This window comes from Oncorhynchus mykiss, chromosome 7 (genome assembly GCF_057628025.1).
Source record: "Oncorhynchus mykiss isolate SJ-2025 chromosome 7, ASM5762802v1, whole genome shotgun sequence".
Classification (NCBI taxonomy): domain Eukaryota; kingdom Metazoa; phylum Chordata; class Actinopteri; order Salmoniformes; family Salmonidae; genus Oncorhynchus; species Oncorhynchus mykiss.
Window position 1 is genome coordinate 12,031,726 of NC_143028.1, and position 15,775 is coordinate 12,047,500.

Genomic DNA, 15,775 nt, shown 5'->3' on the forward strand with positions numbered 1-15,775 from the left:
GGGAATTTTTACTTCAATTAAATGTCAGGAATTATGAAAAACTGAGTTTAAATGTATGTAAACTTCTGACTTCAACTGTATCTCCCAATAGGGCTCCTCCAATTACTAATCATCATCACTGTCAGTGTGAATGATGATCATGCTCCTCGCTGGACTAATTGTAGCACTAATAATGATATCCATCATTTAATTAAGGATTACTTCGATCTCCGCTTCCTTCTAGATTCAATGTATTAGTTATGAATGGCTCTTGGTGCCTCTCCTGTTATTTCTGGAGTACCATGCAGTGTTGAAGTAATGTAATATCAATGTCCTCTCTGGGAGTCCCCAGTGAAAATGAATGGTACAAAATGCCAATCCACTATGACTGACTTCAGATTTCCCTGTGTCAATGAATAAATATATTTCATACAAATCCTGCACCACTTTGTTCCAATTATCTTTGCTTTGAATGTTGAACTTTCTTTTAAGCAATTGTTAAATAATGCATTTTTTGGGTATTTACCTGCGTTTGTGGTTGGGAAGTTGGCTGTGGTCATTTTTAGTGTGAAACCGTGTCCTGTTCAAAACGGAAACACCAGAATAGAGGCAGGAAACAGAGAGGTGAACACCCTTCTATCACAACACATTGGCTTCTATAGAGGTCCATTACTTCCATAGCAGCCAATCACACCACTTCCCTGATGAGCCTAATGTCAGGATATCCTGATGGGCCGTCCGATCAGCATTGATCCTCCAACCACTTTATCTATGCTGTATGCGTAAGCGGCCCTCTGAAGTGTGACTCATCTATTTAGTTTAAACTGATTGCTGTTTGATTGCTTTAGGTCAATCAATAATGGATCTATGTGATCAATGTCATTGAATATCCACATTGCACTTTTCTTAAGCTTGCATTTCATGACCTGGCGTCGAGTTCTTACAACCAAATCCATGCCCATGTTCCATAACGGCAGGGTAAAATGTGCCAGTAACACCTATTGAACCATCATATGTTGTTTGTGGCATTTATCCTAATGCATAAGGAATACATATCTACAGTGCTTTGCACCAAAAAGTGAATCTGATATGACAACGTGAGGTATTCTAAAGGATTTGAACATCCCTAAACAAGGCATACTGTAACACACCAGGGTACTCTGCCTGATACTGAGGTGGCCATGTTACTGCCTGCAGTGAAAGAAAGATACAAGAAAATCCCCTCCATTTTATAGTCTTAACTAGGGTTGCACATTTTGGGGAATATTCAGAGGTGGAAACTTTCCGTGGGAATAAATGGGAATTAATATTAATACCATTTAAATGGAGATGTGTTTTGCATTGGATATATTTACCATATCATATGGAGACAAACGTACACCTTTTACCTTATCATAAGTAGACATAATTGCAAATGATTAAATCCTTCCAATAGATACACAATAAATAATGTAGTTATGAATTGAACTTTAATTAAATGAGTTGCGTGATGATTTCACTGAACAACAAAAGGGAATATTGAATGATCCCCAATGATGCATCGCATCTCCCAAAAATGTTTTCAACATGTCTGTAAAATGATAGTCCAGAAACTAAAGCGTCTAAAGCTTTGGTTGTCTTCCTCTCAGGCTTCCATGTCTTCTCCCTGGACCTCCTCAATGTCCACCTCTTGAACATCAGTCTCTGAGGCCTCATCTTCACTGTCACTTTCCAACCTTGCTGAGGATGGCTATTTGTCAGGCTCAAAAAGCCTCAAATTTGACTGGATGGCCATACATTTTTCAACCCTTGTATTGTTCAGCCTCTTGCGTGCTTTGTGTGTGTGTGTGTTTCCAAACAAGGACCCGTTGCGCTCTTAGGCGGCTGATATTGGTGGGATTTGGAGGATGATGGAGGCAACAGGGGAAAGAGCCTCAGATCCACAGTACCTTCCACCTGGTGGCTGATGAGATATGTTGGCACGACTGCCATATGTCATCTCCATCCCAAAGCCCTTGCTTGGAAGTGTACTTCGCCAGACTGCCAAGAACTTCATCAAGGCCAAGGTGGCGAGACACTGTCGTGATGACACCATAGGCCTCGTTGATCTCTGCACCAGACAGGATGCTTTTGCCAGCATACTTGGGGTCCAACATGTACGCTGCGGCATGTATGGACTTCAGGCAGAAGTCTTCACGCTTTTTGATGTATTTCAGAACTGCAGTTTCCTTTGTGGAGATGATGTAGTTAATTATTCCTTGCCCACGAACATTCAACCACCCATCAGAGATGATTGCAATAGTCTGCTTTCTATGATTTGCTTGACCTTCACTTGAACTCTGAACTCTGCATCCAGCAAATGAGCAGATAAAGCATGTCTGGTTGGAGGGGTGTATACTGGGTGAAGAACATTCAGAAATCTCTTCCAATACACATTGCCTGTGAGCATCAGAGGTGAACCAGTTGCATACACAGCTCGAGAAAGACATTCATCAGCATTTCTCTGACTACGTTCCTCCATTGAGTAAAAAAACAACTTCTGATTCCAGGAGGAATATGAGCTGTTGCTATTGATAAGGTGTCTGATTCATCATTTTCACCTCGAATAGAAGTAGAGGGACTTTTTCTTATTGTGAGCGTTGAGGAAACTTTATGCACTTGGCCAGATAATTCTGCATCTTTGTTGCATTCTTCACATATGATTTGGCACAGTATTTGCAAGTGTACACAGCTTTTCCTTCTATATTAGCTGCACTGAAATGTCTCCACACATCAGATAGTGTCCGTGGCATTTTCCTGTAAAGATTTGAAAAATATGAGTAAAAAACAACAAATACAATTCCATGTACAGATAAATAGTTAAGCAGTTAGATTAAAACTTCTTGGCGCACTGTTCCCTTCAGCGGGATCATTTTCATCAACATCCGCTGAATTGCAGAGCACCAAATTCAAATTAAAAATAATACATTTTCATGAAATCACAAGTGCAATATAGCAAAACACAGTTTCGCTTGTTGTTAATCCACCTTGCTTGTCAGATTTCAAAAAAGCTTTACAGCAAAAGCTATCCAAGCGTTTGTTAGGACATCTCTCTCAGCAGACAAAACATTACAAACAGCTAGCAGCAAAGTAGAATGGTCACGAAAGTCAGAAAAGCAATAAAATTAATCGCTTACCTTTGATCTTCGGATGTTTGCACTCACGAGACTCCCAGTTACGCAATAAATGTTCCTTTTGTTCGATAAAGATTATTTTTATATCCAAAATACCTCCATTTGTTTGGCGCGTTTTGTTCAGAAATCCACAGGCTCGAGTGGTCACGACGGTGCAGACAAATTCCAAATAGTATCCGTAAAGTTCGTAGAAACGTCAAACGTTTTTTATAATCAATCCTCAGGTTGTTTTTACAATAAATAATCGATAATATTTCAACCGGACCGTAGCTTTTTCAATAGGAGAGAGAGAAAAAAATGTCTGCTCCAAGTTATTGCGCATGCAAAACTCTGGTGGCACCCAGCCATACAATGAAGCGATGTGATCTTTCTCGCTCATTTTTCAGAATAAAAGCGTGAAACTATGTCTAAAGACTGTTCACACCATGTTTAAGCCATAGAGAAAGGAATCTGGTTGATATCCCTTTAAATGGGGGGAAGGCATGCAATGGAACTGAGGTTTCAGGAAAAACAGCACTTCCTGGTTGGATTTTCCTCTGGTTTTTACCTGCAATATCAGTCCTGTTATACTCAGACAATATTTTGACAGTTTTGGAAACTTTTAGTGTTTTCTATCCTAATCTGACAATTATATGCATTGTCTAGATTCAGGGCCTGAGAAATAGGCAGTTTAGTTTTGGATAATTTTTTCATCCAAACATCAAAATACTACCCCCTACACTCCAAGAGGTTAAACAATTCCTTTGTAAGATAAATGCTTTAAAATGAAACATGTATGGAAACAGGTGAATTAACTCAGGTAGCAGACTCAAGCAAGCTAAAACCCACATGGTAGCAAAAACGAACTAGTAGAAATTGTTTACATGTTAGAAATTATTTAAACACACTGCTTTAGGCTACAATGTACTAGTTAACCAAAAAAATCATGTATGTCACAAATATATTCACCCCACCCAGTGTTGTAATCAAAACATACCAGAAAGCATATAGTCCTTGGCTCAGACAGTGTAGTAGTTTGGGCTCAATAGCATCTTATTAGTGTGCAATATCTTGAGAATCAGCTGTGCATGTGATGGAAGAGTGCACTGTACATGCAGAGGGTTGCAATTCCATTGAATCGGGATAGTTTAACCAAAATATTCCACAAGACCTAGAATTGCCATGTGTATCCCACAAAAAAGGTTCACGGTTGTAAGCTAACTTTTTTTTAATGAATTTAAGCAAAATTCCCAAAAGTAACTTCACATGGAAATTTTTCAGAAGAATTTCCTGGAAATTTACCAGAAAGTTTCCGACCCTTTGCAACCCTAGTCTTCACAGAAGACTCCTAACACGGAGATAAGCTCAGAGGACAAGAAATTAACATTTTGGGTCAAAAGAAAAATGGCAGCAATATCTTGAACTGTACTTGGTCTTAATCATAACTAGAGGTTTGTGTGTGTTTTAAATCATGGTTGTCCCAGAAGTTGTTTGTAGATGTCACTGGGTGGCACTCCGGTTAGAATTCAGCCCTTGTTGTCTAGCATTTACAATTCCTGGAGGTTTTAATAATGTCGTGTAACACAATTTTCATTCAGTAACTTGTTTGTTTCCCCCGTAATCCCTCTTCGATAAATTAGATCAGACCTAGCCTGCCCTGCTATCTCCACTCTAGCCTGTTTCTCTCTCTCTCTCTCTCTCTCCTCATCTCTCTTCTATTCTCACACTGCCCCTCTGTAACAGACCAGAAGGTGCAGTATCTAGCTACTGTACAATACAGTACCATGGCTATCCCTCTAACAGACCAGACCATGAGTATCTAGCTACAGCACAGTACCATGGCTGAGGGCAATTGGAAATAGAATGGGATTGACTAGAGATCAGATTAGTGGAGGCTGGGAGGGCGATGAGCCTCCTCAGTGTCCGGGGTAGTAGAGCCATGACGGAGCTGCAGTGGTCACAGACCATGTGTAGTACTGTATGTGGATGGATGGAGAAACCCTGTCTGTCACTCACTCCCACACAGGATCTGGGGAGCGGGAAGGTGAAGAGGGTCAGTATGCTAATGGGCCTCGCGGGGAGATTTAACATGGTATGAAGTAGTGGAGAGTTCACAACGGTTTGGTTGGTAGTTGGCAGTAGTTAGGTCATGAGGTAGGCAAGGAATGGAATATGCTTTAGACGCATCAACATGTAAAGGCCTGGTCCCCCAGTCCTCTACTCTCCTGGTCCCCAATCCCCTAGTTTTCTGCTCCCCTAGTCTCCCACTGCTATCTTGCCTCTGAAGCTAAGCAGGGTTGGTCCTGGTCGATCCCTGGATGGGAGACTAGATACTGCTGGAAGTGGTGTTGGAGGGCCAGTATGAAGCACACTTTTCTCTTGTCAAAAAATGTATAATCCCAATAACCCATGGCGGTGATTGTGGACATTGCCCTGTGTAGGGTGCCGTCTTTCAGATGGGACGTTAAACGGGTGTCCTGACTCTGTGGTCACTAAAGATCCCATAAAGCTTATTGTAAGAGTAGGGGTGTTAACCCCAGTGTCCTGGCTAAATTCCCAATCTGGCCCTCATACCATCATGGCCACCTATTCATCCCCGGCTTCCTATTTGCTCATTCACCCCCCCCCCCCCCTCCCATGTAACTATAAGAAGGGTTAAGTTATATTAATGGTCCTCTTTTCCTCTGGTCCCCTAGTCCTCTATTCCCCTGGTTCCCTAGTCCTCTATTCCCCTGGTTCCCTAGTCCCCTATTCCCCTGGTACTCTATTCCTCTGGTTCCCTATTCCTCTGGTTCCCTAGTCCTCTATTCCTCTGGTCCCCTATTCCTCTGGTTCCCTAGTCCCCTATTCCTCTGGTCCCCTATTCCTCTGGTCCTCTATTCCCCTTGGCCCCTGGTCCTCTTTTCTGATTCAAACAGCGTCTGCCTGTTCTAGCATTTTTGTGTGTCTGAGTTTTCAGCTAAGCCCCTGCAGACGTTCACTGTGAGAAAAGACTAATTAAAGAAATTCAAAGTAAAAGCCAGCAGGATTAATGTCGTAGGGGATGATGGCTCCTTTAACCCTGTTGTTGCTGACGCTATGGAGGAAAGAGGGAGAGAATGGGAACCAAAGAGAGAAATAACATGAGGTTTTGCTTGAAATCCAGTGTGTGGCAGTCCATTGCTATCTCCACGCTGACATGCTCTCTTCCTCTCCTCCGTTGTGCTGGTTGTCATGGTAACCCCATACCCGTCGACTCACCCGGTGTACCTGTCGTTGTTTCTCAGGGAACGCAGCCGCGACCACCACAAGTCACGCAGCAAGGATGGCAGCCGCTCGGAGAAGTCTGTCACCATCAACGCACCGCCAGCAGAACCGCTGCTGGGAGACTCGTCTGTACTGGGGGAGGAGGTCCAGGTAGGCCAATCCCTGCCCACACAGCCCAGACAGCCCACACAGCCCAGACAGCCCACACAGCCCAGACAGCCCACACAGCCCACACAGCCCAGACAGCCCACACAGCCCAGACAGGGAACAAACCACATTGCTGGAAACCCTCCAAATATGAACTTGACCTTTTTCTCACATGACAACTCCTTAACTTTTACATTTCTGTATTTCTGTTGTTTTTTCCCCCTGATTTTGAATTAATTGTGCAATGCCTCATTTTGATGGTAATTTAATCATAAAGGCACAGGCACATACAGTATTCACCGGTGGACAGCTCGGCTCACGTGGCTGTTTATCAGTGCTTGTAGTTGGATTTATGGTAAACAACTTCTTTGTAATACAAATGTATAAATCCCCTCATGGGAGCGAGTCTATCTACTGTCCGGGTAAGCCCTGTGCCTTTCTGGTTGAGCGGAGGACTTCACAGGCCTGATTGAGGCTTTCAGATTACACACAGTATGTTTATGTCCCTTTGTGTTGTACAGCAAGCTGATCAATGTGCACATAGTCTCTGGTGTTAAACACTGGGCACTCTGGCTTTAAGGGTTTCAGGCTTTGGCTGATAAAGTACTGCTGAAAGTGGGCTTTGAGTGCTAGGTCTGCCTGGCCCTTAAAGAGATGGAGGGAGGGATATAAAAATAGATGTTAACAGCAAGACAGACAGTTGGACAGATCCAGATGTTATGGCTTATACACAGACTGGAGGACAAGAGATTTTGCCGTTCATGTGCAAATTCTATATTCACTACAGTGGAGTATAGCCCAGAACAACACTGCCACTACCAGCCCTTCTCTCACCATTACAATAACCCTTACTGACCCACTCGACAAACTCCCTTCCTCGGGATGAACAAGACTTGTGCGCACGACACAGTATTTAGTACTGTTCATGTATGTACGCACGTGCGTGTGTGTGTGTGTGATATATTAAGCGCCTCAACAGGATTTGCCAGCGAACAGCAGTACTCACTCAGTATATGTGTTCATGTTGTGGTCCACCCTGCCTGCGGTAATGCTGACGGGCGTACTATAGGCATCAGTCAGAATAATACAGGCTCTCTGGGAATCTCCTCAGAGATGGAGAGGAGCTGCTGTGTTAAAAGCTATGCCCTGCCGGTCTCACAGTCCCCACAGTACAGGGCTGCGCTCGTTACCACTCACTAAGGTGGCTAAGGCGGTGTGTGTGTAACGTCTGTGCGGGGGGGAGGAGAGCAAGAAGCAGTAGCCAATGCAACTCGGCTATAGCCAAGACTAGCTGATTTGTAGCAGCCTCCCATATCTATCTTGACTGGAGTAGCCTAGAGAAGCTAGCTAAGCTAGCCAACTATAGCTGGCTAGGCTAATTGAGGCCACATGCTACTCTTTCTCCCCAACCCCATTCAGATAAAACAGCCTACCTGTTGGTAGTTCGTTGTAGCCTACCTTCTCATTTTGCTAGCTTTTAATTCTGTTATTTTAATCCATCTTGCATTGCATTAGTGAAAGGCATAAACAACAAGCTACATATGCGAAGGCTACCAGTCTTTTTGTGGGTCGCGTCATAAAAACTACATTGAAAAGTTTGTTTTTATTAAATGAATAATTTGAAATGTCATGGTATATCCTTGTATGTAGCATTGTCACATCACATGGATATTAACATTTTATTTTTTCAGTGTTAAAATAGGCCGATAATTTTTGCTTGCTAAAATGAATATCCGTCCGGATATTCTAATATTCAAGTAACCGTGCATATCCCTAGTATAGACCGGCTGCACAACTTTTTAACCGTGCATATCCCTAGTATAGACCGGCTGCACAACTTTTTAACCGTGCATATCCCTAGTATAGACCGGCTGCACAACTTTTTAACCGTGCATATCCCTAGTATAGACCGGCTGCACAACTTTTTAACCGTGCATATCCCCAGTATAGACCGGCTGCACAACTTTTTAACCGCGCATATCCCTAGTATAGACCGGCTGCACAACTTTTTAACCGTGCATATCCCCAGTATAGACCGGCTGCACAACTTTTTAACCGTGCATATCCCTAGTATAGACCGGCTGCACAACTTTTTAACCGTGCATATCCCTAGTATAGACCGGCTGCACAACTTTTTAACCATGCATTGGACTGTCCTTTTGAATTTGGAAGTTTATTTTCTGGAAATATGTATCCAGACATACTCATATGCTTTTCACCTTGTGTAATTGGTTAGTGTGTGTGTCTGGGGGTTGGCTGTAGCGCTGTGTATGTGTGAGTATCTTCTGTGTTTTGACACTGTGTGAGTGTACTGTGTGGTGTCTTTGACACGGTGTGTGAGCCCAGATGCAGGGGCTGTGTTTGTCAGGAGGGTGCCAGCCCTCAGCAAGCTGTGACCTCTCAGTGTAGCTGTGTCCCTCTGTTACTCTGCTATAACCAGCCTTCCAGAAAGAACTGTGTGTGTCAGGGTGCATGTGTGTGTGACTGTGTGTGTTTCGGGTTGTTTGCCGTTGAGCTTGTCATGAAAACTTGTTGTGTGACACAGTAAATACTTTATACGGTATGTTTGTCATTGTGTGTTTGGGTACAGTATTTTGAATTGGCAAATCAGGGCGTTGGTCTCAATATGCTCCATTTTCTCATCATTTGCCTTGACAGTTTTATGAGCTTGCAGCTCTAGGTGATTCTGCAGTGATGTTTGAACAGAGCAGTTTGCTACAATATTGAACGGCTGCCATTGAGGGAACCAGTCCAAAGCTCCAGCCTCTAGGCTATGCTAGTTCGCTGACTCTCAACCCTCTCCAGTCGAGAGAACAGTAGCGGTCCCTATTCGTCTTGACTACTCGCATACACGTATGATACATTATATCAGTGTTGTAACGGTAGACCATAGATGTGGAATGGTGACTTCTGAAGTACTCATCTAGGGTATAAGAGTTGTGCATCTGAGGAATGCACTCTAGGTCCTTTCTGCTCCACCATTATGTGAAGTGGCACCCAGGAGAAACATGATATGTAAGAGCCAAGAAGCATTCTTTGAGAATGAACAGCCCTCCACCTCGCACCTCTCCTGCTGACACAGACAGAGGACTGTTTGAAAAGAGAAAGTGGATCTAACTTTATTTATAGTTCACGGGATGTCAATGAAATCAGAATCCTTAAAACCCAACAATTAGACATGGTACTCGTGTGTGTGTGTGTGTGTGTGTGTGTGTGACTCATTCCAGGCCTCCACCTCAAAGCTTGTTTGTGTTATGTAGGCTAATTCTGTTTTGTAAAGGCACATTACACAGTGTGCTGCACATGTACTCCCCAGTGCACATGTTCACATCTGTGTGATGATCGTGTACTACCTGACCTCGGCTTTGAAGTGAATGAGAATCCGGCTTAGTGGCAAAAAAAAACAAAGTTTTCGGCTGCCAATTGGTCTTTGTAGTAATTTACTGCAGGCAGAATCCAAAGGGGGACAGGCGTAGTCCCCCCCCAGAATGGAGGCAGTGCCAACGGGACATCAAACTAAACTCTGTCAGCCTCTGATCCCCCAACCCCATAACATGTGCACCTCTACATCCCCACCCCTGTCTACCCCGCTCTCTCTCTCCAGTTTAACTCTGCCCAATTAAAGCAGTGCCTGTCCTCTGAGATGGTTAGGTAAAGAGGTAACAACAGGACTACAGTGCATTTCTAAGCAGAGTGCAGGTAGGTCTGTGTTGGGGAAGTACGAGGTACAGTAGTAGCGATGTCGGGACCTTGGATGCAGCACGGGGCTTGTTCTCATGTCTTTTTCCACACCCCCCATTGTTCCATGGTGAGTCTCTGCTTCTCTACGAGTTGAGGTCTCTTAAACAAAATTATTCCATGTTTCCGTGTGTTTTCTGCTCATGCAAGTTCCTTGCTCTGGAACGGTTTTCTTGGGGTTGAGGCGATTTCTAGGCCGTCTATGCAGGAAACAAGTGGTTGAAGACGTCTAGGGTTGCAAAGGGTCGGAAACTTTCCGGTAAGTTTCCGGAATTTTTCCAGAAATTTTCCATGGGAAGTTAATTTTGGGAATTTTGCTTAAATTCATTAAAAAAGTTAGCTTATAACAGTGAACTTTTTTTGTGGGATACACATATGGCAATTCTAGGTCTTGTGGCATATTTTGGTTAAACTATCCCCAATTCAAAGCCAACCTCTGCATACAGCTGATTCTCAAGATCTTGCACAGTAATTAGATGCTATTGAGCCCACACTACTACACTGTCTGAGCCAAGGACTACATGCTTTCTGGTAAGTTTTGATTCCAATACTGGGTGGGGTGAATATATTTTATACGACATGCATTATTTTTTGTTAACTAGTAAATAGTAGCCTACAGCAAAGTGTGTTTAAATCATTTCTAACTTGTTAACAATTTCTGCTAGTTCGTTTTGGGGTTTTAGCTTGCTTGAGCCTGCTAACTGAGTGTTAATTCACCGGTTTCCATACATGTTTAATTTTAAAACATTAAACAACGCCTTTGTAAGATAAATAGTTAAGCAGTTAGATTTATCTCTACATGGAATTGCATTTGGGGTTTCTTACTAATTAAAAAAAAATCTTTACAGGAAAATACCACGGGTACTATCTCATGTGTGGAGACATTTCACTGCTGCTAATGTAAAAGGAAAGCTGTGTACATTTGCAAATACTGTGCCAAATCATATGTGAAGAATGCAACAATGATGCAGAATTATCTGGCCAAGTGCATAAAGTTCCCTCAGCGCTCACAACAAGTAACCTCTGACCAAAGTCCCTCCACTTCTATTTGGGGTGAAAATGATGAATTAGACACCTTATGGACAGCAACAGCTCATGGTCCTCCTAGAATCAGACGTTTTTTTTTACTCAATGGAGGAACGTAGTCAGAAATACTGATGAATGTCTTGCTCGAGCTGTGTATGCAACTGGTTCACCTCTGATGCTCACATGCAATGTGTATTGGAAGAGATTTCTAAATGTTCTTCACCCAGTATACACCCCTCCAACCAGACATGCTTTATCTACTCTGGATGCAGAATTCAAGTGAAGGTCAGGCAAATCATAGAGAATGCAGACTGTATTGCGATCATCTCTGATGGGTGGTTGAATGTTCGTGGGCAAGGAATAATTAACTACATCATCTCCACCCCTCAACCAGTATTCTACAAGAGCGTACATGTTGGACCCCAAGTATACTGGCAAAAGCATCCTGTCTGGTGCAGAGATCAACGAGGCCTATGGTGTCATCACGACAGTGTCTCGCCACCTTGGCCTGGATGAGAGCAAGGTTTCTTGGCAGTCTGGCGAAGTACACTTCCAAGCAAGGGCTTTGGGATGGAGATGCAATACGGCAGTTGTGCCAACAAAATCAATCAATGTATTTATAAAGCCCTTTTTACATCAGCCGATGTCACAAAGTGCTGTACAGAAACCCAGCCTAAAACCCCAAACAGCATGCAATGCAGATGTAGAAGCACGGTGGCTAGGAAAAACTCCCTTGAAAGTCAGGAACTTAGGAAGAAACCTAGAGAGGAACCAGTCTCTGAGGGGTGGCCAGTCCTCTTCTGGCTATGCCAGGTGGAGATTATAACAGAACATGGCCAAGATGTTCAAACATTCATAGGTGACCAGCATGGTCAGATAATAATAGTCACTGTGGTTGTAGAGGGTGCAACAGGACAGCACCTCAGGAGTAAATGTCAGTTGGCCTTTCATAGCCGATCATTCAGAGACAGCGGGTGCGGTAGAGAGTGAGTCCAAAACAGTGAGTCCAAAAAAGGTCCGGGACAAGGTAGCACATCCAGTGAACAGGTCAGGGTTCCATCGCCCCAGGCAGAACAGTTGAAAGCATGACCAGGTGGACTGGGGATAGCATGAAGTCAGCAGGCCAGGTAGTCCTGAGGCATGGTCCTAGGGCTCAGGTCCTCAGAGAGAGAGAATTAGAGGGAGCGTACTTGAATTCTCACAGGACACAGGATAAGACAGGAGAAATACTCCAGATATATCTCATCAGCCACCTGGTGGAAGGGACTTTGTGGATCAGAGGCTCTTTCTCTGTTGCCTCCACCATCCTCCAAATCCCACCAACATCAGTTGCCTCAGATCGCAACTGGTCCTTGTTTGGGAACACACACACCAAAGCACACAACAGGCTGACCAACACAAGGGTTGAATAATTGGTGGCCACCTGGGAAATTGAGTCTTTTTGAGCCCGACAAATAGCCATCCTCAGCAAGGTTGGAAAATGACAGTGAAGATGAGGCCTCAGTCTGATGTTCAAGAGGTGGACATTGAGGAGGTCCAGGGAGAAGACATGGAAGCCTGAGAGGAAGACAACCAAAGCTTTAGTTGCTAGTTTATCATTTTCAGACGAAAACATTTTTGGGAGATGTGATGGATCATTGGGGATTATTCAATATTCCCTTTTGTTGTTCAGTGAAATCATCCCATGTGACGAGTCAACTCATTTAATTAAAGTTCAATTCGTAACAATTTTTTTACATTTTATTTCTATTGGAAGGATTTAATCATTTGCAATTATGTCTACTTTAAGGAAAAATGGTTATGTTTCTGTCTCCCTTATGATATGGTATTTAAATCCAATGCAAAAAACATCTACAATTAATTCCCATGGAAATGTTCCACCTCTGAATATTCCCCAAAATGTGCAACCCTAATGACGTCGCTCCTTCACACAGGAAGTGAGTTACTATGTCCACTCCAGTCCTTTTGGAGATCTGCATTTTACTTGAATCTGAAGAGTTTCTATGTTTATTTTAAGGACGTCTCCGTCTTTTAGTAGCAAGGGGTCTTCTAACGTTGGTGTGACTGTGTGGTTGTATTGTCATCCTCCATAGAGGCTGCTAAAACCCTGCAATCCAATGTCTATGAACAGTTCACCCGTACAAAGACTGTCATCGTCACTGTGTGTTCATTGGCTGGCCCGGACCGCCCAGATCCCTCGTCAGGCCCTTTGCTGACGAGGGATCAGGGAAGTCGTAACACCATCACTGCAGTGCTCAGTGGCTCAGAAGGAATGGACAGAGTGGTTTTCACTGGAGCAAAGATGAGCAGAGAGAGAATGAGAGAAGTTGCCCCAGGGAAGTGAAGGAATAGAAAAGAGCGTTTAAAGATGTGGGGGGGGTATAATGGGGTGGCAGGCAGGAGCCCTCTGAGCCTAACTGGTTTATTATTTTGTTTGCTCTCTCTCTCTCTGGGGGGCACGGCTGTTTGTTTAATGGACCCCCTCTTCATCCTCCACTGGCCCTTTCACCCCCCCCCCCATCTCACTGCTATTAGGACATCCCATGTGATGTCTCTCTGTCTCTGTGTGTGTGTGTGTTGCTTTTCAAAGCCTGTACATTAAACCCAGAGACACACAGCCCATACAGTACAATCTCTCTCGGAGAGTGATGGAGATCTAGTGGTGAGGCTGCAGCAGTGTAGGTTGTCTCCGAGTGGAGAGATGCACTAGCTGGATCTCTATGGCCAAGCTTCTCCCTGTCCTGGCCGGGCGACGCTGTTACACGTTAAAGTTTGCCGTGTCGACATGAGCTCTCCGCTTTGATGGAGACTGTGGAGGTGGTGATGGTGGTGGAGACCTCCAAGGAAGAGGAAGACTCCAACTCTCCACCTGGGGACACTCCTGCTCTCAGCCCTGGGCCATGCACAGAGTCAGGCCAGGTAAGACACAGTAACCACGGACTGTGTGTTGGATGGCCAAGGGCTGTAACATTTCCTTCTATATAAGTGGATATTTGAGGTCTGGATCCAAGGAGTTGACATGCATGCAACTGGCAAGCCATTCGTGTTCAAGTAGTGTGCATTTGTTAAATACAGAGAGAGACAGTGTTTTTGGTGTTGCTGTTGTTGTCTGCGAGACCACTGTTTTAGAAGTGATTTAAAAATGGCCGTCTTTTTGGAGGGAGAAATCTGCTCTGTGATGACGGCGGTGATGACAAAGCTGGAATCTTATGGTCATTTTACATGAATTTCAAAATGAGCTGCATCTCACGATGTGATAGGAGGGTTAGAGGACAAGTGTTTAAATAGAAGTCATCATTTTACCTGAAGAACTCCTATTTATCTCTACTAACTCTTTCTGGCAGTCTGAACTCCCACCTTGTTCCTGACTGTTCCACTTATTTCCTCCATGTTCGTGTAGAACATTGCTACTGCCCACCTTCTCTGTCTTAACATGTAATCGGCAGCTTTGTTTGCTTTGCATTGCTTGTCAACTGTGGTTGGGGCTGAATGTTAACAGCTTCTAGGAATGTCCCCTGTACGTTGCTATATTTACAGAACCCCACACCGCTCATTTCCCGGGAGTCAGTTGAGTGCTTGTGCTCCGTCTCTGAGCAAAGGGCCCTGTTTGATCTACCCCACAGACCACGCAGCGCACAGCCCTTTTTATGGACATGTGATTTAACATTCAAATCAAATCAAATGTATTTATATAGCCCTTCGTACATCAGCTGATATCTCAAAGTGCTGTACAGAAACCCAGCCTAAAACCCCAAACAGCAAGCAATGCAGGTGTAGAAGCACGGTGGCTAGGAAAAACTCCCTAGAAAGGCCAAAACCTAGGAAGAAACCTAGAGGAACCAGGCTATGTGGGGTGGCCAGTCCTCTTCTAGCTGTGCCGGGTGGAGATTATAACAGAACATGGCCAAGATGTTCAAATGTTCATAAATGACCAGCATGGTCCAATAATAATAATAATAATAATAATAATAATAATAATAATAATAATAATAATAATAATAATAATAATAATAATAATAATAATAATAATAATAATAATAATAATAATAATAATAATAATAATAATAATAATAATAATAAAGCAGAACAGTTGAAACTGGAGCAGCAGCACGGCCAGGTGGACTGGGGACAGCAAGGAGTCATCATTTCAGGTAGTCCTGAGGCATGGTCCTAGGGCTCAGGTCCTCCGAGAGAGAGAAAGAGAGAATTCGAGAGAGAACACTTAAATTCACACAGGACACCGAATAGGACAGGAGAAGTACTCCAGGTATAACAAACTGACCCTAGCCCCCCGACACATAAACTACTGCAGCATACATACTGGAGGCTGAGACATTGGAGACAATAGCTTGTATTTATAGTCACGCATAGTGTTACTGTATTTCACTTAATGTGTATGTGGAGAAAGATTCCCACCGGTGACACGTTAGTAACACACACACACACACACACACACACACTGAATGGTTGGCAACATTAATATTTCTACACTTTGGTTTGACAAACAT

The 15,775-nt window shown here is 43.6% G+C and overlaps 1 protein-coding gene across 4 annotated transcripts in view; it reads left to right on the forward strand.

The window, feature by feature from the left end:
• LOC110527404 (vang-like protein 1) overlaps window positions 1-15,775 on the forward strand; it is a 51,426-nt gene that overhangs the window by 14,393 nt on the left and 21,258 nt on the right. For all 4 annotated transcript variants that reach the window (XM_021608651.3, XM_021608649.3, XM_090240299.1 and 1 more), the window contains one exon: window positions 6,377-6,506. In XM_021608651.3, coding sequence (XP_021464326.3) covers window positions 6,377-6,506 — 130 coding nt within the window. The remainder of the gene's footprint in view (window positions 1-6,376; window positions 6,507-15,775) is intronic.